This window comes from Hypanus sabinus, chromosome 1 (assembly GCF_030144855.1).
Source record: "Hypanus sabinus isolate sHypSab1 chromosome 1, sHypSab1.hap1, whole genome shotgun sequence".
In the NCBI taxonomy this organism is placed as follows: Eukaryota; Metazoa; Chordata; class Chondrichthyes; order Myliobatiformes; family Dasyatidae; genus Hypanus; species Hypanus sabinus.
In genome coordinates, this window is record NC_082706.1 from 25,541,888 (window position 1) to 25,565,883 (window position 23,996).

Consider the following 23,996-nt stretch of genomic DNA (forward strand, 5'->3'; position numbering starts at 1 on the left):
ATCAGGTCATAAGTCTACTCCAGAGACTCCAGCACAAATATCTAGACTTGTGTTCCAATCCAATATTGAAAGAAAGCTACACTGCCAGAGATGCCATTTCTCAGATGGGACATTAAAATCAGAATCAGGTTTATTATCACTGACCATAAGTCATGAAATTTGCTTTATTGTTGCAGCTGTACATTATAATACATAAAATATACTATAAATTATAATGATACAGTAAATATATAAAAAATAGATAAGTAGTACAAACAGCACAAAAAATAGTGAGGTTGTGTTCATGAGTTCTTTGTCCATTCAAAAATCTGATAGTGGAGGGAAAGAAGTGGTTCTTAAAACACTGACTGTATTTTCAGGCTTCAGTATTTCCTCTCTGATTGTAGTAATGATGATATTGATGAGAACATGCCTACTCCATAATGAGATCCCTCCTTTGTATGTTGAAGATGGGCAAGGGAGTTCTCTATGGTGTACCAGGAACGAGCTATTTCTTAAGCAATATCATTAAAGTAGATTGTCATGATCCTACTTAATTAAGGTCCTTGCTTTGTGTAGACAGAATTTCACATGGGAAGCAGAATTTTGCCATTGACTCCTCAAGCTTATTTTGCTGTCCATCAAGATTCTGCTGAATGTCTTTGCACTCATCCCACATCCCTCATCACCCTTGTAGTTTGAATCTTGTCACTTTCCACCTTTCATGAATTTCAAAGATTCATGATCCTGTAGAGAAGAAATTCTTCATCTTCAGCTGAAGTGGATGATGCTTTTTTCTGAAACTATACCCTCTAATTCTAATACACCTAAAAGAAGAAACAGCAACCATCCTGTCAAATCAACTCAGAATCTTTCATTTTCCATAAGATCACCTTACATGTTCCTTAAGTCCCAGCCTACTTAACATTTCTTCATATGTAACCCCCTTCATCCCAAGTTTCAGCCTATTGTGTACATATATCTCCTTAAATGTGATGACCAAACTATATGGCATACTCCATATGCAACCTCTCCATAGTCCTGTAATGTATCGAAATAATTTTATACCCTAGTCTCCTTGCAATACAGGCCAACACTTGATTAGCCTTCCTATTTACTTGCTATATTTGCATGCCAAATGATGTATTTACTATACCAAGACCCTGAGATCCAATTGTACATCAACATTTACTTGTCCTGAGTAGTAGTTTGCTTTTTCAAAGTAGATAATCTCACATTTTCCCACATTTTACTTTACCTGTCAACGTTTTTCTCATTCATATACCTGCTCATGTTCCTTTGTAAGCTTTTCGTGTATTCCTTGCAACTTTATAATCCACCTATCATCACCAAATTTTTCTGTCGTAGACTTGGTCCCTTCTTTCTAAGTAATACATATAGATTATAAACAGATGAGATCCCTGGCAGTACCATTTCTCCCAGTGTTTCCACTTTTATTAGCTAGCCACCCTGCCAATTTATTACTCCAACTCTGTGTATACTTATCTTGTGCAGTAAGTGATATTTTTTGATCAAATCCCTTGTGGAAGTCCAAATACATTCTATTCATTGGTTACTCTTTATCTAATATGCTTCTTACACCTCTAGTAAATTTGTCAAACATAATTTCCCTTTAATAAAATCATATTGATTCTGCTGTCATATGATTGTCCAAATATCATAGTGTTACCTACTTAGTAATAGATAACATCAATCCCCAATAACAAAACAGATTAAAACTGGCCAACATTTTCCTGCTTTCTGCCTCATTCGTTTCTTGAATAGTGGCATTATGTTTTTATTTTCTAATCTATTACAACATCTGAATCCAGGGAATTGCTGTCGGATTACAACCAATACATCCAGCACTTCTTAAGACTCTTTGATGCAGTCAATCCAGGGGATGGGGGCTTTTAGCCTCTTTAACTGATTGCTTTAAGTTCCTCCCTTCCAGAAGCCCCTTTATTATCTATTCTTATTGGGGTGTCTTTTAGTGTCCTCTGCCATTAATCCAAAATAATTACTTTGCATCTCTGCTACTTAGCTTTCTCCCATTATTGATTCCCCTGATTCATCTTTTAAAGGACTAGTGTTTAGCTACCTTCTTTATATCCTGCATTTCCAACATCAATAACAACACCTCAAGACTAATTAATTCATTGCAATGTGCTCTGGGGCATTTTTGAGGTTGTGAACCTTTCTCTACAGGTGCTAGCCTTTTCCTTCCTACCTCGTCACGCACTCTGCTCCAGTTTTCGAGCTGAGAAGATCCAATGTGCTGTGCTTCAGCAGTTCCCTATAGTGATGTATTCATGCTACAAGCAAATTTGTGTTAGGTCAATTCTCTTAGGTCCATACAGACCTCAATCCGAACTTGCATATTTATCACACATCCCACCCCACAAAAACTCATTTCAGGGAGGTAGCACCACCACCCCTACTCCCCACAACCCCATATCCCCCCCCCCCCACCGGTTGACCTCCAAGGGTGAATGTATACAGGACATTTGATTATGAAAGAACACAGCAATTTATTTGATCACATATTGAAACTATTTACACACACACACACACACACACACATATATTCCTTGTTGAGTATTTTGTTGGCAGTCTCAATGCTAACAGCTAAATGCTAATACAAAATAGCTTTACTATTACTTTTGCAAACTTTCCTTGTACTGTGATGTGGCTTGCTTGGCAGATTTGAGCGTTTTGCTGGAAGTCTCAACCTCATAGCAGTCTGTGTCAATGAATTTGTTAATTTTGCAAGACATCAGATTCATAAGTGTTTTGTGAGACAGCTGACTTCTGAATTCTGTCTTAATGTGACACACCATGCTGAATGCCCTTTCTACATCACAATTAGAATTTGGCAGCACCAAAAGCAGCTTCATCAACTGGCAGAGCTCTTTGAATCTCAATTGCCCTGTGCTCACAGATTTTACTTTGGATAGCTTCCCCCAAAACTCATCAACATGTGTTTTACAATCATTTAACCCACCATGGGCAATAGAAAAGTCACTGTTGCAAACAGTGCAGTGAGCCACACTGTCATTATTTTTGACCCCTATTAGGCAAGGGTACACTTTAGTGTAGTCTGGGGCGAAGTAGGTTTTATACTTTCTTTTTTTTGAACACTCAGCCACGGTGCTGCAGGACACTAAACTGAACTGATGGACAATGAAAGAGAGAGAGAGGTTGACTGTAATGCTCGCCCACAGAGAAAACTGATAGGTCTACTTAGCACAAAGTGAGACCAATCGGGGTGCTCCCTCTGACACTCTCTCGCCCGCTCGCTCTCAAAAAATTGATTTCTGGGACATTGTATATAATTTGTGGGCGTTGGGGAGCCGCTATCAATATGCGGGAGACTCCCAGAATAGATGTCTGTTATCACTAACTGAATCCTATGGAGATCTGTAGGATCGGAGTTGATTTTTCAACTGGTTAACTATTTGTGAATAATCAAGCAAACTACAGTGAAAAAAAATACATCATGTTACTCCCTCCAGGAATCAGTGGTGTAGTCCCCGTAATTCAGAGCATGTGCAACTTACTGTTTAAATACTTATGGTATTTGATGACCCGACTGCAGTAAGTTATGTGCCAGATGTATGTATATCACATCCTTCATTGCATCTGCACGCATGGAATTACACTGCTGCAGGAGGCCATTCAACCCATTCAGCAGGCACTAGCAGTGAAAGTCATTCCTTTCATTTTATTTTACTTGCTCATGCCATATTAATCATTACAAAACTGTCTATACAATTTTTTAAACACTTTATTTTGAAGAAAACATCTTGTCCTCTGCTGTCATCACTAGTTCTAGCCCATTCAGTGACCTAACAACCTCTACACGACGATCTCTGATGTAACTTACAGATCTATTTCACCGCTACACTGATGGTTTCATTTCTCGGAGCTTTCACTTGGTTGTATGGGATTCAATTTGGAGGTCTTTCTTCAGTTGGATCATCGATGGTAATTAAGTTGAAGCTTATTTATTTATTTATTTATTTATTTATTTATTGAGCTATGGCACAGAGTAGGCCCTTCTGGTCCTTTGAGCTGCAATCCCCAACTTAACCCCGGCCTAGCCAGGGAACAATTTACAATGACCAATTAACCTACCAAATGGTACATCTTTGGACTGTAGAAGGAAACGGAAGCACCCGGAGCAAACCCACATGGTCACGGGGAGAAAGTACGAACTCCCTACAGACAGCAATGGGAATTGAACCTGGGCTGCCTGTACTGTAAAACGCTGCGCTAACCACTGTGCTCCAGTGCTGCCCAAATTTAGGTCCAGCAATTTGTCCTCTACCCAAAGCAGATAGTATTGGAAGTTGGAGCAAACAACAAACTGCTGGAGGAATTCAGCGGGTCAGACAGCATCTGTGAAAGGAAATGGACAGTTGATGTTTTAGGTCTAGGCCCTTTGAACCTGAAACATTGACTATAGGTTTCCTATTACAGATGCTTCTCAACCTACTGAGTTCTTCCAGCAGTTTGTTTTGTGCTCCCAATTCCAGAACCTGCAGTTTCTTATCTCCAAGGCTGGAAATTAATAATTGCACTATCTCCTCGCTTCCTTCCATCACCATTTCCCCAACCCACCCAGTCGCAGAAAAAACAACATTCTTATCTGTTGTCCACTTATGTACTGATCATCCCTGAAAAAGCAGCTTCTGGTATTGTAATGAAAACTTTCACCATACTTGTGCTTTTTCTAAAGAAAAATGGAAGATGGATGACTTTGAAATTGAGAAAGATGAGTCAAAGTGCTGAGAGTTGTAATTCAGGAATTTGTGTCCAAATACAAAATTTCATTAAAAACTTGTGGACTGGTATTTAAAAAATAAGAACAATCTGGGATGTGTAAGTTGTCTCAAGAGAATGAAGAGTGGAACTGACTATAGTTTCTCAGGGTTCTCTGTGAAGATTTGTGCTCAATTCTTGGCACCGCGGCTCAGCAAGGACATCCGTCTTGGATGGGGTACTGCACATATTTGCAGAATTGCACCAGGGTTGAAAGGATTAAATCCCACGGGACGAAATCTCCTGTTACAAAGATTCCTTTTGCTAAATCTAGGCTTGGGTTCTCTTGGGATTATCAAATTCTAACAGGTATCTGCAGTGCTTCGTGATAGGATGTCATGGAGAGAAACTATTGCTGTAGTCAAGAAAAAGTGGGGATAAAATTTAGGATTGATGCCATGAACAATTTAGTTGCAAAATATTAATAAGACCTTCAAACCATGGATGGCTTATGAAGGGGAAGGGTGTGAAAAGGAAGAGGTTAATGGAAAAAATGTACAGTTTTGTTTAGGTAACTGTATTAAGAAATGTGAAACTAAGGAGTTAAGATTGAAACCACCTCAAAGATCCTTGCCATTTTATAATGACTTAATTTGAGAATCTTGTTACATTATGAAATCTTGAGTCTGTTTCAGCCTCTGCTTCCAGTGCTGAAAAGCCCAAAATCCTGTAATATTTCTCTAGTGCCTGAGATCAGACTTGTGGTACTTCTCTGAATCGTGTATGGGGATTGAACATCCCTCTTGTGTGTTGTTTGACCTAAACTGAAGCAGTACACAAGGCACCCAACTGAAATTCTCCCCACCCACGTCTGGTCAGATGTGGGAACTTGTAAAAAAAAACCATGTGACCTCATGAGGGCTTACTGTGAAAGTGAACCACCAGTCTCCAGAGTGTACAGCTTGCTGTTTGTTCCGTTCAATCTGTGCTGTTTCTTATTATAAAAATGGCCTTGTCCTGAGCAATGCCTTCTCTGTCTGAACACAAGGGATCAGCAACAAAAATCTCTCTTTAACTAACTTCAAAATATGATCATTTTGATCATTTCAGCCAGTTAAGATTTAACCCATGTACTATATGGATAGACTTTACTGTTTAATCAACAAATATTATTACAACTTTTTTTTTATAAAACATGAATTCAATCAGAACTACTGACTTTTTCAAACACTGGAGGGAAGGAAAAATCAGTAAGAGACAATTTCTTGAAGATGTGGTTAGATTACTCGGTGCCTCCTTGGATGTGGGGGCTGCTCTGGGTGAAGTTCACAAGCCAGTAACAGCTGTATTACTCACTGCAGCCCACACGACCATTAGTTGGTAGCTGGAAACAAGCTGAGCAGTGCAACCGTGTGGGATGGAGGCGTTTGACCCAAATTGACAGAAGGTAAGTTCAGGTGACACTGAAGAGGTTTGTCTCTGGAATGTAATAAACCAGCTCACTGCAGAATATTTGCAGAATTTTTCTCAAGGTGTATTATTGATCATTTTAGACTGAGTTCCTCTACTGATTTATAGTTAAGAAAGGTACTTGTGGTACACTTGTATGCACACCATTCCGATACAAAACCGTACACACTTACAAGTAGTATTAATTAGTAAACCACTAACTGTCAATTTGCAAAAAGATAATAAATAGCTGATTTGAAATCATTGACAACAATCAAATGTAACTGTTTCATTACTGAGAGTTTTACAGCCAGGCATCAGGTACCATCAGTATCTGCATTGACAGGATTTGGATTTCAAATAGCAGGGAGAAGAGAGAACAGAGTTAACACCTGGCCTCTGCCTCTGTGTGACTAGTCCATGCACGTGGACTAAGCAATTTGATGAGCATGTCCTTTTCCTGGCCCTCTGCCTCTAGCTGAGTGTGAAACACCTCCTCTAGCGCACTCCTCAGAGATCAGAACTGGGTTGGAAACTTGTACTACACTGTGAAATCCTGCCAATATCTGGAGCAACTCAGTATTGTAAGCATCCTCAGTGGGCTGGTAGGACTTGGGATATTAATAAGGAAGCTTCCCTTACCTGCTGAGTTTCTGCAAATGCTCACCCAGTATGCTATAGTAGGGGAGCGTATTGTATATTCATAGTAGATTTAGAGCAAGTTCAGTTGTTTCCTTTTTGAATTGATTGTATCTCACAAGTTATACTTACAGTATCAAGCTTTGAAACTAAAAGAAGATCTTAAAACATTCTGGTTAGGTATAATTAGAGTCATTTAGCCCACTGTGTCTGAGTCAACCATCAAGCACCCATTAACACTAGTCCTATTGTTTAATTCTTCCCACATTCACATCAACGCCACACCTGCATATGAGGGTCAATATACTGTGGCCAACTGGCCTACCAATCCACTTGTTTCTGGGATGTGGGCGGAAATCAGGGCATCCTGAGAAATTGCGAGGATTCACAGGAGGAGGGACCGTGCAAACTCCACACAGACAGCATTGAAGGTCAGGATAGATTTCGACATGCTGGAGACAGCTGCAGTATGCCACTTCCTGTTAGACCATGAGGCATTGTATTGCTCAAGAAAGCATGTTGATTACTGGGAATAAGATGAAAGTATTGGGAATTTGAATGTTTTAAAACCTCGGGTTTTTAAGTTCTCAAAACTTGCTAGAGAAGAAATAGTGTCTTGTGATCCAATTTCCAACTTTGCCATACTCATTAGAGTATGCAGCAGGCACATAGGATTGGAGCCAGTTACATTTATTGGGCTAGTTCAAAAACCACTAAGTACTAGTTTGCAAAACATAATAAAACGTTAATTTTGCTGTTTAAAAAATTGACGGCAACCAAATGTAACCATAGTCTTTAATAAAACTTTTTAAAGTTAAGATATCCAGATTCAATAAATCCCTCATCTAACATGAAGGTATCAATATAACTCACTTTAAATAAGGAAAAGGAGATTAAGCCCCCTCTTGCCTCTGCTGAGTCAGTCACAGAAGTGATCCCTGTAGCAGCCTGCAATTTCCTGTTGGCCAGAAACTGTGTGAATAAAAAAATTTGAAAAACAAACAGAAAACAGCAGATCTTTTCACATTTCTGGAGTCCTATACAAACCACTAACTCTCTGCCCTGACCCAAGCTTGTATGTATTCAGGACTTTCTGCCAACTGATGGCAACTCCCACAAACCGATGTTTAGGAGCTTTCTAAGTGCGATCAAGTGTGGGGCTTGTTTCAAAATCCATCCCTAACCCAAAGCAGCTTTCATTTAATTTCAGGTCATGAATTAGTGTGGTGTCCTTTTGAAAGGAGTTTACTTTGGAAAGCGAGATGTTTTCGTAATTGTTCAGCATAAAAGTATGGAGTTAACCTCATCCATAAATAATCTTGGAAGCTAAATGAATCAGCAAACCAATAAATGATGGATGGAAAAGCAATGAAAGCAGCAAGTGCAACTCAGCAGGTCAGGCAGCATCTGTGGAACATTGCATTGTTTCAGGTTGTTGATCATTCAAGAAGGAATAGATTTTAAGCAAGTTCACCTTTTTTGCCATTTGACCAGAGGGCATGCATTGAAGGTGAGAGGGGATAGGTTCAAGGGGGCTGTGAGGGGTAAGTTTTTTTACTCAGAGTTGTGGATGCCTGGAAGGCACTGCCTGGTGTAGTGGTAGAAGCAAATACATTAGAGGTTTTAAGAAATGTTTGGATAGGCACATGGATGTAAGAAAGATGGACGGATATGGACGTGTTGTAGGTACATGTTGTATTTCAGCTACTGAAGCTTGTAACTTCTCCAGAGTTGTCACAGGTCTCTTGGTGGCCTCCCTCACTAGTCCCCTTCTTACTCGGTCACTCAGTTTTTGAGGATGGCCTGCTGTAGGCAGATTTACAACTGTGCCATATTCTTTCCATTTCTTGATAATTGACTCAACTGTACTCCAAGGAATATTCAGTGACTTGGAAATGTTCCTGTATCCATCTTCTGACTTGTGCCTTTCAATAACCTTTTCATGGAGTTGTTTGGAGTGTTCTTTTGTCTTCATGGTGTAGTTTTTGCCAGGATACTGTCTCACCAGCAGTTGGACCTGCCAGATCCAGATGTAAAACCAATTGGCTGCACCAGTGATGATTTGGTGTGTCATATTAAAGGTGATGAATACTTACACAATCAATTATTTTGTGTTTTATATTTGTAATTAATTTAGATCACTTTGTAGAGATCTGTTTTCACTTTGACATGAAAGAGTCTCTTTCTGTTGATCAGCATCCAAAAGTGTCAAATTAAATCCACTGTGATTCAATGTTGTAAAACGATTAAACATGAACGCTTCTGGCGGTTGGGGGCGGGGGTGAATACTTTTTATAGCCACTGTAGGCTGAGTGTATTGCCTGAAAATTCATCCGTGGTAAGGAATATAATATTAAAGACAATAAATGAATTTCAGAAGAGAAAATGACTTGAAAACAATATTCAGTTCATCTATTTGGGAATGAATCTCCAGGCACTGTAGCTTAATTTAGCTATTTTGTTAGGATAAAAATATCTGTGTCTTCTACATGTCTGAAGATATTTTATAACTTAATGAATAGAATATGCTTGTACTGCCTATACAGAGCCTTCCACATTTATTCCTTGTGCTAATACACAATGGTGGAGCTCTTTCTTTTGTCTGTTTAGACCAACTTGTTTCTCTTCTTTATTTTTCAACACAGTTAACCATTGATTTATCAGTACTGTTTCTCAAGTGATTATTAATTTTGAGAAATCTGCAGTTTAGCAGATCTCTGTCTCAGAATGAGAAGGATAATGTTTTCTGCACGGTTTCAATTTGATTTCAATTTTATTTGTTCAGAAGTAACCCTCGCTGATATTAATTAGTGTCCGAGAAATCATTAAAATTTCAGACCAGGTGCTGAAAAGAAGCTTTCAGGCTGAAAAAAGGCCATAGTTGGGAGCTTAGCATCAAAGTGTTTTTTTTGTATCGATAGGACAGACAGGAAGGCATAGGTGGTGGTCTGGCTCTTTCAGTAAGAGATAGAATACATCTTTAGAAAGAGCTGACATGGGGTCAGAGAATGCTGAATCTTTGTTAGTAGAGCTAAGGAACTGAAGGGTAAAAAGTAACATTATGGGAATGATATATAGGTTCCAAATAGTATCCAAGATGTGGGGTTGAGATTACAAAGGGAGCTGGAAGAGCCATGTAATAAGGGTTATGATAGAATTGTAATGGGGGACTTCAATATGCAAGTGGATTGGGAAAATCAGGTTGGTGTCGGATCGCAAGGAAGGGAATTTGGTGAATGCCTACGAGATGGCTTTTTCGAGCAGCTATTGCTTGAGCCCACTCAGGGAAAGGCTAGATTGGGTGTTGTGTAATAACCCAGATCTTATTAGGGAACTTCATGTATAGGAACACTTAGGAGTCAGTAATCATAATATGATTGAATTCATACTGCAGTTTGAGAGGGAGAAGCACAATTATCGCAGTGGAAGAAAGAGAATTACGGAGGCATGTTAGAGGAGCTTGCCCAGGTGAATTGGAGGAGAATACTGGTAGGGATGACAGCAGAGCAGAGATGGCTGAAGTTTCTGGGAATAGTTCACAAGGCACAGAATAGATATGTCCCACAGAGGAAAAAGTTCTCAAATAGCAGGGGTAGGCAACCATGGCTGGCAAAGGAAATTAAGGACTGCATAAAAGCCAAGGAAAGGGCATTTAATGTAGCAGATATAAGTGGGAAGTTGGATGATTGGGAAGCTATTAAAGTCCAACAAAAGGCAACTAAGAAAGTTATATGGAGGGAAAAGATGAAGTATGAGGGCAGACTAGCCAATAATATAAAGCATGATAGCAAAAATATTTTTTCAGTTATATAAAGAGTAAAAGGGAGCTGAGAGTTGATATTGGACCACTGGAAAATGAGGCTGATGAGGTAGTGATGGGGAACAAAGAAATGGCAGATGAGCTTAATGGGTACTTTGTATCAGTCTTCACTGTGGAAGACACTAGCTGTGTGCCAGAGGTCTGTGAGTGTCAGGGAGCAGGAGTGAGTGCCATTGCTATTACAAAGGAAAAAGTGCAAGGCAAACTCAAAGGTCTTAAGGTGGATAAGTCAACTGGACCGGATGGACTACATCCCAGAGTCCTGAAAGACGTTGCTGAAGAGATAATGGATGCATTGGTCGTGATCTTTCAAGAATCACTTGATTCTGGCGTGGTCCTGGAAGATTGCAAATGTCACTCCATTCTTTAAGAAAGGAGGAAGGCAAAAGAAAGGAAATTATAGGTCAGTTAGCCAAACCTCACTGATTGGGTAAGTGTAGGAGTTTATTATTAAGGGTGAGGTTTCGAGGTATTTGGAGACTAATGATAAAGTAAGTCAAAGTCAGCACGATTTCTGTAAAGGGAAATTTTGCCTGAGAAATCTGTTAGAGTTCTTTGAGGAAGTAATAGGCGGGGTGGACAAAAGAGAGGTAGTGGATGTCATTTGCTTGGATTTTCAGAGGGTGTTCGATAATGTGCTTAACAAGACAAAATCTTACGGTGTTACAGGAAAAATACTGGCATGGATTGCAGAGTGGCTAACTGGCAGGAGGCAGCATGTGGCAATAAAATAAGCCTTTTCTAGTTGGCTGCCAGTGAATAGTGGTGTTCCTCAGGGGTCAATATTGGGACCGCTACTTTTCACATTATTTGTCAGTGATTTAGATAATGGAATCAGTGGGTTTGTGGCAGAGTTTGTGGGTGATACAAAGGTGGGTGAAGGGATAGGTAGTGCTGAGGAAGCAATGTGATTGCAGCAAATTGGAAGAACGGGCAAAAAAGTGGCAGATGGGAAATGTATGATAATGCATTTTGGTAAAAGGAACAACTATTATCTAAATGGGGAGAAGGTTCACACATCAGAGGTGCAGAGAGACTTAGGAGTCTTTGTGCAAGACTCCCAGAGGTTAACTTACAGGTTGAGTCTGCGGTAAAGAAGGCAAATGCAATGTTGGCATTTATTTCAAGGGGCATCAAATATAAAAGCAAGGAGATAGTGCTGAGCTTTCATAAGACACTAGTCAGGCTGCACTTGGAGTATTGTCAACAGTTTTGGGTCCCATATCTCAGAAAAGATGACATTGGAGAGAGCCCAGAGGAGGTTCATGAGGATGATTCTGGGAACGAAGGGGTTAACATACGAGGAGTGTTTGACAGCTTTGGGCCTGTACTCACTGGAACTTTAAGAATGGGGGGATCTCATTGAAATCTACTGTATGTTAAAAGGATTAGCTAGGGTGGGTTTGGAGAGGATGTTTCTTATGGTGGGGGTATCCAGAACTGGAGGGCACAGCCTCAAAATTGAGGAGCAGGCCTTTAGTACAGAGGTAAGGAGGATTTTTTTTTAATCCAGAGAGTAGTAAATCTGTGCAATGCTCTGCCACAGACTGCGGTGGAGGCCATGTCTGTGTGTATATTTAAGACGGAAATTGCTCATTTCCTGATTTGTCAGGACATTAAAGGATATGGCCAGAAGGCAGGTGTATGATGTTGAGTAGGATCTGGGATCAGCCATGAATGAATGTCAGAACAGACTTGATGGACTGAATGGCCTAATTCTGGTTCTATGTCTTAAGGTCTTACTGTGTGAAGTATTTCCTTCATGGAGAGACTGGTTGTGCAGGGATGTACTGCATTTTTCTGTCTGCTCATGGCAGCTTCCTCAAGCTTAATGGCTTTTCTGTGTCTGTTCTATGCAAGCAGTCCAATCCATGTAATTAAGTCTTTTGTCTAGCTCATTGTGATTTGAGGATTTTTAAGTGGATGGTGACATATTGCTCACTTACACTGGGAAGTAAGAAGATGCTAAGCTAGGGCCCAGCACTGACCTCTGCAGCACTCTACTAGTTATACCTCCTAACCTGAAAATGATTTGTTTATTCCGCCTTCATGTTTCCTATGAACCAGACCTCAGATCAGTACCACCAATTCCACGTGCTCAAGTTTTGTTCAGTTTAACTCTTTTGTGAAAACTCCCTCATAACCCAGTCTCCTGTCTCAATTTGGTTAATGTACCTGTGTCTACGTTTAGTTAAATAATATCAAATTGTACTTGAGAGCAGTCATTAAACTGGTGTTTTGCCTGCTCAGAGATGATCACAGATCCTTTGTAGCATATGAATGTTGATGGTAAGGTCAACCTTTATTGTTTTCACCACTGAGATATGGCAGTGAGGTATTGTCTTTAATCCCTGCTTACGGTCACATATAAATTATACCAGGTAAGGATTGTGCGTGGCAGCTGCAGTGACCCCAGGTTCGATCCTGACCTCAGTCTGTCTGTGTTATATCACATGTTCTCCCTGTGACCACGTGGTTTTCTGGGATGGCTCCAGTTTCTTTCCACGTATCAAAGGCATGCTGGTTAAATGGCTTCTGTCAATTGCCCCTAGTGTAGGTGAGTGGCCAGAGAGTTTGGAGAGGAAGATTTTAATTAGTGGAGAGGAATAATTTATGGTTGGCATGGATGTGTTGGGCTGATAGGCTTGTTTCTGGTGTGTAACTCTGAAAGCAAACCAGGCCACATCTGGTCATTATTTCGCTGGCTGTTCATGGAAGCTTACTGCGCACAACCACTTTTCCACATTGTAAAAGTGAGTTCACTTTGGAAGTACTGAATTAATTGTAAGGCAGTTTTGAAAGATCTGAAAGCTGTTATGAAAGTCTGTCTATTTTTGTCAGATAGACCATTTACTGCAGCACACTGCTCAAACGTGAGCCAGCTAATTCTATTATAGATGAATGGCGCAGTGGAGATAGAACTAAGATTGGGTGCACCTGGCGGATAGATTAGCAGAATGAGATGGTGGTCACTGAAGCTTTGGTGTGCTATTAAATGTGAAGACTGTACTGCTTAACATAGATCTCACCAGATGTTTCTGTTTCTTTTTGCAGGTCGTATATTACACAGAAATGTCCAAGATATTCGGAGACCTCACTGGCCAAATGGACCAGCAGGGTATCAGTGATGAAGAGCGGCAGAAGGAGAACGAAGCTAAGCTCAATGAGCTGCGGGCTCTCTCCATAGTGGCAGATGACTGAACTGGAAAAGCTGTACATGAACTGCATACTGATTTGATACTGGCTTCAATCTCTGGTGTTTAGAATAATCCAATCAATGTGTAAGTGAGGAATCATTTGAGAAAGTTAGGAAAATATGGAACATCTTTGGATATTGATCCCAATCCTGGATTTCTATTCTATTTTCCTGTCTTTGTGTGTCTATGTCAAAGAATAATCTCTCTGGGTTTTATCAGGCCTCGGTTTGACAGTACAGTACAATTCATACTTGTTCCCTCATTGCTTGGAAGTGCCTGGCTTTCTGTCCCTGCCTATCCTGCAAAACATATTTTGGAGGGAGTGGATGAACCTTTCCATTCCTTGGAGAGTTGGAAGGAACGATTGGTTTTAATTCTAGGGGAAAAACAACTGCTTAAGAGTTAAATAGTGAAATACCCCACCTTTATATTAAGAAGCACCCTAACTCCCAGACTGAACCAAATGCCTAGCAAGCTGATTATAAACCATTCACTGAGTCTGTAGTAACTGGGCAGTTGGCCCACTAATGTTATTTTGAGCAGGGGGAATCTGTGTGTTTTAGCGAGAGAGAGAGGGAATATTGTAGTTCATTTGAAAATATCTAATCGATATACAACCCTGAATTTAAAAGTAGGATAAGAAGTAGGTCACAGAGGCCCCAGACCTGCTCTATCATTCAGTACAATTATTACTGATCTGATCTTTGGTCTTAACTCCATTTTTCTTCCCTGTCTCCAGAAGACTGGATTCCTACTTCATTTGAATATTTTTGCAACTCAGCCTTTAACCACAGAACTGTAATATTCCAAAAATTCACAGCCCTCTGAAGGGAGAATTTCTCCCTCATCACAGCCCTGGACAGTGGCATGGCACACTAAGAATCTGGCCCTGGTTTTGATATCAGAAGAGATGCTCTCGTCATCACCATTATATGCCGTGTTGTATGATGTAGGTCATCATGGTCCCATGACCACGATTGTTCTTGGTGAATTGTTCTGCAGACGTAGTTTCTTCTGGACAGTGACTTTACAAGACAGGTGACCCCAGCCTTTATCAATACACTTCAGAGATTGTCTGCCTGGCGTCAGTGGTCGCATAACCGGGATTTGTGATATGCACCGGCTGCTCATATGACCGCTCCCACGGCTTCATGTGACTCTGATCGGGGAGCCAGTCAGGTGCTGCACTTTACCCAAGGGTGACCTGCAGGCTAGTGGAGGGAATGAGTGCCTTACAACACCCTTGGTAGAGACGTATCTCCATCCTGCCATCCTGATGCTCTCACAGCATCCACTAAATATAGTTTCACTGAGATCCCTGTTTGTTTAGCTGACCTGCAGTCAATCTGGGATCAGTCTGGCCAAACTTCAGTTTCTGAATGAACCCCTCATCCCATCAATCCACAAACTTTCACACCCTCACCTCAAAGTAAACAATATCCTTTCTTTACTAAGAAAACCACAGCTGTATGCAGTCACTGAGTGTGGTCTCAACCAAAACCATCTGTAATTATAGCAAGAGTTCCTTTGAATTCTCTGCAATAAGGGCTCATCGTTCCTATTTTCCTTCCTCATTGCTTGCATATTAACTTTGTGCTTCTAGATGAACTCTTATACTTACACTACTTCAATACTGTTCCACCTTTTTATTCTTCCTAGCAAAAATGGAATTTATTTTCTGGAAGTTTAATCACAACTCTAATTTGTTCTGGCTTCTTTCCTTTCCAGTCCTGATGAAGGGTCACGGCCCGAAACATTGACTGTTTATTCTCCTTCCTGGATGCTGCCTGGCCTGCTGAGTTCCTGCAGCATTTTGTGTGGTGTTTAAAATTTAATGCTCCATTTGCCATGTTTTTGCACACTCCCTTAAACATTCTACATCCATTTACATAGTAATCGAGTCATTCAGCACAGAAATGTGTCTGTTCCAGCTATCAAGTACCCATCCATAGTAATCCCATTTACCAGCACTTGCTCCAAAGCCTTCTATGCCTCGGCAATTCAGGTGCTAATCTAGATAGAGAGTATCTACTTCCACCACCCCCTCAGGCAGTATGTTCCAGATTCCAACCCCTCTCAGGAGAAATGTTCTTTCTCAGATACCCTTTTAAACCTCTCACCTTTTACCTAAGCATATGACTTCTCATTATAGATTCCTCTGTTGTGGGGTAATGTTTCCAGCTATCTACCCTATCTTATACCTCAGTCAGATCTCCCCTCAGCCTCCTATGCTTGATGGAAAACAAGCACAGCCTATCCATTTTTCTTCATAACTGATGCACTCAATCCCAGGCAACATCCTGGTGAGTCTCCTCTACACCCTTTCCAGTGTAGTCACATCCTTCCTATATTGTGGCAATCAGAACTGTACATAATACTCAGTGGGGGCCTGAGCAATGCACTGCAACTTCTTTACTCTTATATTCTATGGCCCTATCACCTTCAGGAAGACCTGAACACTGAGATCCCCTTGCAACATTCCCTCTACTTTTTTTTTACAGTTGCTTGAACCAACCATTCTCCTGAGCAGGAAAATGTTTACATGGCCTGAAAACTACAGCAGCAAAGGCTATGTGCATGGAAGTATTTCAGTTACTGCACATCACGCTCTCACACAGCTTAGAGGGAACGGAATCCTTTTGTTAATCAATACTCTCTTAAAGGCACTATTGTTTATCATCCCAAACTATGTCACCTTGCTCAGCCTGTCTTACCAATAGATCGTTATTTAAATTCTGACAAGTCAGACCAAAAATTGAAACCACTGAATTTTTTGTATATCATCTGCTCCATTGATCACACTCCATTCTTATTTTGTCGTCGTCGTGGCTAAACTTTGAGGTTGAGGATGATGGTCTTCATTCTCTTGATCTATTTATGGGTTCTCAAGTGGCTTATGAGTCCAATCTTGACTTTGAAAGTTCTTCCACATTCAGCACAGGTAGTTCCAGATGGCAGACTGGGCTTTGGTTGTTGCTGCCTCTCTTTCCATTTTCTTTTCTTTTCTTTTCTTCTAATTCTGAACATCTGTTGGTTTCGAAAGTTGCTGTTCCTTCTCAGATGACGGTTTGCTAGAGTTCACGTGAATACTGCTGCCGAACAACTTTCCTGCTTCTGTCCAAAAGTTGAACGACTGAATCAAGTATTCACCGCTTTCGAGCCGGTTCTTGACTAGGAACTTCCAGTTATCACATTGTCTGCTCCCGTCGTCCTCCCCCGATCGCCAAAAGATGCCTGTGCATAAGCGAAGATGCCTGTGCATGTACTTGTTTAATGTGTACTTGATGTTGCACTTCAAGAAGCACACGATACTTCACAAATCAACCAACTGATTCCAATGGCATGGAAACCACAACGATTGGTGCTGATGAATTTGTTGCAGCCTTCATCCGCCTTCACAGTCGTTGAGTTTGAAGTGACTTCATCCGCCTGTTCCACCGTTGAGGTCTTGGTTGGATTGTTCTTTGTCAGGGACCTCACCCTCGACCTTAACGCCATGGGTGACCCTACCAGGAGCATAGCTCCAGACAGCATCGCTGTCGGGATCTCAGGACCACACAAGCCTCTCCACCACTACAAGGTGACAATTCACAGAGAAATCTTATTTATATTGTCAATATATATAACACACAATAAGGGTCTGAGTACCTAACCCTGTGTTGCACCACTGGTTTCAGGATTTCACTTACAGAAACATCTCTCTGCCTTCTATTACCAAGCCAGTTTTGATCCCGTTTGCTAACTTGCCCTGGCTGTCATGAGCGGTAATATTTTGAACCACTGTATCTGGGGCCTTGTCAAATTCCTTACAGAAATCCATGCATCCGTTCGACTCCCCTCATGAATACATTTTACTTCTCTTTGAAAAATCTAATCGTATTGGTCAGATTGGATCTCTTCCTAACAAAATAATGCTGATTACCTTTAATTAATCCTTGCCTTAGTCCTGTCTCCCAGAGATTCTTTCCAATAATATCTCTGCCACTGCATTAGACTCACAGGTCTGTAATTATCTGGCTCATCCCTGCTTCTCCTGTCGAATAAAGCTAGCACATTTGCTGTCTTCAGGTCACCTGGCACCTGTGCCAGTGAAGATTTACAAGTCTCTGTCTACAATCCCTGCAACCTTCTCCTTTGCTTCCCTAGCAGACTCTTCAGGGCCAGGGGGTGGGGTGCAGGATATCCCTTGTAAAGCCATTAAGACATCAAATGTTCCTGCTTTTGAATTACATGTTCAAGAAATCCTGAATACAACATATACTGGCTCCCATTTACCTACTCATTCATCTTCAAAGAGCTCTAAAAAAAATTATAGTTAAATTTCCCTTAATTAAAAAAAAGCTGACTCTATCTAATAATCTTCTGCATTCCAAAGTACCATGGTTTTGCTTCCAGTATAATGGATAACTGTGTAAACACAGTATCATTTTGAATGTAACTTAAGGCACTTTACAAGAAAGAAACTTATCATTCAACACCCCCCCTCCCACCCACCCACCCCCATGATGCCCAAAGTGCAGCTCAGAATCTTTATTTCATCTGTGAAATAAAGGACACTGCTGTGTCCTTAAAATCCAGCCAGAACAGTGACCCCTCAATTTGCTTTATTGTTGAATGACCCTGAGTCAGAACACTAAAACTCTCCATTAGCTGAGGTTTTGAGGTCCTTTTAAATTGCTGAATCTAATTTTTATGTGGGGTCTATATTGTGATTTGGATAACACCTTCTGCCAACCCTACCCACTCTTACTGAAGTCATTTTTTGCACTTTGAAATTAAACACACATATGTTCAATTTTTTTTTTACCCATTCCAAAATGGCTACACTGTATGTTCCCTGGTTTCCTCTCCATTTTGTGGCAAATGCAAATTGCTGGAGAAATACCTTGCCACTGTTGAGCAATTAGCGCTTTGAGCACATGTAACCCAAGCACAGAACGAGGACGGTGTGGGACTGCACTTCCGATCGAAGCTGATGGTGATTGTTGTTTGATTGATTATTCCTGATGTAATGGGAAAAATGAAGAGCCCTGTGAAAGCTGGTCATTTTGCACCTAAAGGTAGCTTCAGTGGGATGTAATTTTGTAACATTTGTAAATATAATTGGATGTTGTGTTTTCTGCATTAAAAGTTGATTTGACTATGGTAACACTAATCTTCCTTACTCTGGGGACATCTGTCTATCGGGGAAGAGCGGTCAATACTGAGGAATGGGGAGTTTTTCAATCCACTTTCTCAGGGACAGCACAGAGAGATGCAGTGGTTCTCACAAGGACTTCTATTTCTATCAAACCCACAAGCTGAGAAAGAGAACTAAATCAGAGCAAGTTACCACTGGCAGGTCTGTGAACACATTGCAGTCCAACAGGAGGCATATCACGAAAAGCGCAAGACCAGAATTTGCCATCAGGTGAGGATAAGGTTGAAAGTTCAAATGTATTATTGAAGTGTATGTACCTTATAAAACTTTGAGATTCATCTTCTTGTAGACACCTTCAATAGAATCCACAGAAAACCACACACAACAAACATCCAAAGTGCAAATAGTAAAAATAAACAAGTAATACATAGAACACGAGCTGCAGTCCACTGCTGTGGAGTCAGTTCAGTGCTGAGGCAACTGAAGCCGGTCTGGGACCCCAATATCTGCAGAGCAACAACTGCTCCTGACTCTGGACCCAAGACTCCTACACTTTCACCTGATGGTAGTAACAAGAAGAGTGGGAGACGGGAGAAACGTAGGCAGATGGTGGTCCTGCTCCTCGACTCTTGTATCGGTGCAGAGTAATGGAGCTGAGCTGCTGCATTCTTGCGAGTCAAGTTCACCGAACCCTTCAGCAGATCGCACAATCGTTAGTTCGCCTAGACGGTTCAAAAGCACATTTCCTGAAGGGAAATTACAGGTTGTAGATTGGTGAGAAGAAGTATATCTAGTAGTTTTATGAGCTGCCGATATAATGCTGCTTAATGTTGCTGGCTGCATCTTGGAAAGGTAATGCTGAGACATCTGCATTACAGCAATATGGAAATACAACATAGAACACTGAGCTTGCTTTACCATTCCCACAATCATGGCTAACCATCAGTCTTCCTTCTCATCATATCTATTTTTTCCTTCTCTTCAAAGAATCTCCTTCTCGTGTATATTTAAGGATGATTATCTCCGTTAATGAATCCCATAGGTCCTCAAGCCTCCAAGTGAATACACTTTCTCCTCCTTTTGGATTTACATGGTTGAACGAGAGGAAACATCTCTGTTTCAGTCCTCTAAGGATTTTTATAAATTTCTACATTACCACTTTCTTTCTGGCTCTCACTGGCCTGCTTCAGACTCCATGCCTTCCACTCAGTTTATAGCATTGGAGACATTTTGTAGAAAGATTCAATGCTTCAGTAAAAGTCATTCACATTTAATGGCTTCGATCATTTATATTTTGCCTTTATCTGAATCTGATTTGTGTCCGTGGGTTGCTAATACTCAATTAATCCTATCATAGGATGGGAGGTGACTGTTCGGCATTTAAGGAATCTACTTTAAACAAAATAAGGCATTGCATAATAATTACAACTGGGCTCTTCCCATATGTACATGAAAGCTATTGTGTAACGTTTTCTGGTGACTTTCTTGGTATAGTATTTCAGTTGCCTGTCCGTACAATACTTAGATATTCAACATTAACATTTTAATTGCTGAAACACTGTAGAAACAAGTGTGGTTCTACTTTTGCAGAAATTATTTTCCTTAAACTTTTCCTTAAATTTCATAATTTGGCCCAGTCCAGATGAAGGACTCTGACCTGAAAAGTTGACTGTCCATCCCTTCCCCTGCCCCAACCAAAGAGATGTGCCTGACCTGCTGAGTTCCTCCAGCATTTTGTTGCACCAGATTTCAGCATCTGCAGTCTTGGGGGTCTCTTCAAATAACCTCTTCTCTCACACCCTGTTTCCTTACTCATTAGTGGCAGCAGGTTCTTTCTCTCTCTTTATCTCGCTCTCACACACTCTCTCCCCCACTCCCTTTCTCTCTCACTTTCAAACACACGTTGTTACTGATTGCTTTTCCCCCGTGAAACTCAGTTGGATACACACAGACCTGCAGGACTACACCTCAAATCTTCACACTCATGGAATACGTCTGATCAGTTTCTTCGAAGTCGAGATCCATAAGAAGGATCAGCCGTAAAGAGAAAATGACAGATGCTGTCAGCTGTCCTCAGTTTAACATAGCTGTCCTCAAAGTTATGATACACTAGGTTCTTTTAAGTATAAAGGAAGTGGGCAATTCATGAGTTGAAGCATTGAGAGACATTGACCCCTGCTGGAATATTAGTAACCATTCCTGACTCAATTAATTGGTAACATTTTAAAATCTACATAAAAATTGTACCAATGACAGATCTATTAATTTCTGGAAAATGGTGACAAGCTGATGTGATATTTGGATATCAAGGTGACTCGGTATTTAACGTCAGGGATCTCGGTTTGATCCTGGGCCTAGGCACTGTCAATGTAGGTAAGTGGTGTGAAAGGAGTAATTTGAAAAGCCGATTAACCTATTGCCATTTCATTGGCATGTGAATGAACATGTAGGGTTACAGGGAAATGAAGGACTGGACAGGTGGGATTTCTATATTGGGAGATTGTGTAGACCCAATTGGGTTGAGGTGGACTCGTAAAAATATCACATCAAACAGGTTTGGGGTGAGAATTAACAGTATTAATATTCCTTTTGTCAGCTTGGGTTATAAATAAAACACATTATACCTTGTTAAAGGACTGTTAAAATAAATTAGGCCTCTCCATGTCTGAACACTGGGAGTAGTTTGAGGGACCTGAAGAGAGTTAGCACAGTGATGCAAGAAGTGGAGCGGTTTGAATGCACAGGAAGGTAAGAAGCTGCAGAGAGTAGTGGTCTCATCACGGGCATATCCCTCCCCACTCACTATTGGCAATATCTACAGAAGGCATTGCCTCAAAGAATTCAACAGCCATTAGCAAAGATCCCCAGAATCAGAAACAGGTCTTGAAATTTGTTGACTTTGTGACAGCAGTACAATGCAATACATACTTTAATTCATGTTTTTTTAAAATTGTATATATATTTAATAGTTAAATTAAATAAGGAGTGCAAAAATGGAAATTTAATAAAGTGGTGTGGTAGTGTTCATGGATTCATTGCCCATTCAGAAATCAGATGACAGGGGAAGGAGCTGATCCTGAATCATTGAGAATGTGTCTTCACACTTCTGTACCTCTTTCCTGATGGTAATAATGAAAGCAAGGCATGACCTGGCTGATGGGGGTCCTTAATGATGGATGTCACCTTTATGAGGCATCACTCCTTGAAGGTGACCTGGATACTACAGAAGCTGGTGCCCATGATGGAGCAGACTAAGTTTTCAACTCTCTGCAGCTTACTTCAGTCCTGTGCAGTGGCTCCCCATACCAGACTGTGATGCAGCCTGTTAGAATGCTCTCCACCATACAATTGTAGAAACTTGCTCAGACTCCTAATGAAATATAGCTGCTGATCATGCCTTCTTTTAGCTGCATCAATATGTTGAGTCCAGGTTAGATCCTCAGAGATGTTGACACCCAAGAACTTGAAATTGCTCACTATTTCCAGTTCTGATCCCTCTATAGGGACTGGTATGTGTCCCCGCACCTTTCACTTTCTTAAGTCCACCATCAGTTCTTTGGTCTTACTGACTTGGAGTGCAAGGTTTTTGCTGCAACACCTCTCAACTAGCTGATATATTTTGCTTCTGTACACCCTCTTATCACCACCTGAAATTTTGCCCACAATGATTGAATTGTCACCAAATTTATAGATGGCATTTGAGCTGTGCCTAGGCACACAGTCATGTGTCAAGTCAGGTCACTTTTGTTATCATTTTGACCATAACTGCTATGTACAGTACATGAGACAATGTTTTTCAGGACTATGGTGTTAATGACACAGTAAAAATAGTGCATAAATTGTACATAAATTATTTTGTTTTTTGTCAATGCTGCCTATATGCCTGTGATGCTGCTGCAAATAAATTCTTAATTGTACCTGTGCATCCATGGCAATAAGTTTGACATTGCTGTCTCCCTGCCACAGAAACAGGCTCCAGCCAGTGTTGATTGTGTAGAATTTGCATGAGTTTCTGTCGGGTGGTTTCCTTCCACATCCATGCTGGCCACCTACTGTAGCTTACCCCGAATAGGTGGGTAATCAGAGGATAAGGGATGGGGAGGGATGACTGGGCATACGAGGGGGAACAGATACAGGAAAATTAGTGAGGACAAATCTCAAGGTTATAATTTATGCATTCTTATGAAGTGTGATTTCAATCTTTGAATGGATTGCTCTGACAGTTGGCATAGACTTAACAGCTGATATGACAAGGAACTGAGTTTGGGTGAGACTAGAACACTTAAGGCTGAAAGGTGAAATGTTCAAGGGGATTATAAGGAGAACTTTTTTCACTCGCAGGGTGGTGAGAGTGTTGAATGAGCAAACTTACTGGAATTCAAGGCTGGCAACTTGATCTTATCTCCCAGCAATTCAGAGAGCTACCCTTATCAGAATCTGTGTGCGTTAGACAGTTTTCAAGGGAATTGAACATTGAGAGATATTATCAGCTTTAGTTCTGGAATGGGGATACCATTCGCCGGGGAAATCCTCTGACCTATGAAGAATGTCTGGAAGAGTTGTGATTGCAGCAAGGATAATTCATAATGGTAAGGCATCAGAAAATAGTTACGGCTTACTCACGGCTTTATCTGAAAGCAGGTTTCATCAAGTTATTCATTCTCCATATATCAGGATCCTTATAAACCAATGCAACCTGAAGCAGCTCATTTTTGCTCTTAGCAAGAAGCTGATTCTCTTCCTAAAGTTGCTCACCTACAGCTCCAGTGACCTAGGTTCACTCCCAACCCCCAGCGGTGTTTCAATGGGGAATTAAATAAAATGGATTAAAATATGTACTTGATAGTTGACATGGACATAATGGGCCATTATGGCCCTACTTCCATGCTGTACCTGTCTGTACCTCCATTTCTGTTTCTCCTGTTTGAAGAGAGGACACCATGTAGCACATACAAATTGTCTTAAGTAAAGAATGTTACTAAATGAGGCATTCTCTGGGAAAAAAAGA

The 23,996-nt window shown here is 40.8% G+C and overlaps 1 protein-coding gene across 2 annotated transcripts in view; it reads left to right on the top strand.

Annotated features, from left to right (window-relative positions):
• The window catches only part of bin3 (bridging integrator 3), a 193,430-nt gene extending 174,437 nt beyond the window's left edge, over positions 1-18,993 (top strand). For both annotated transcript variants that reach the window (XM_059965944.1, XM_059965945.1), the window contains exon 9: positions 13,706-18,993. In XM_059965944.1, coding sequence (XP_059821927.1) covers positions 13,706-13,852 — 147 coding nt within the window. In that variant the 3' untranslated portion in view covers positions 13,853-18,993. The remainder of the gene's footprint in view (positions 1-13,705) is intronic.
• The last annotated feature ends 5,003 nt before the right edge of the window (positions 18,994-23,996 follow it).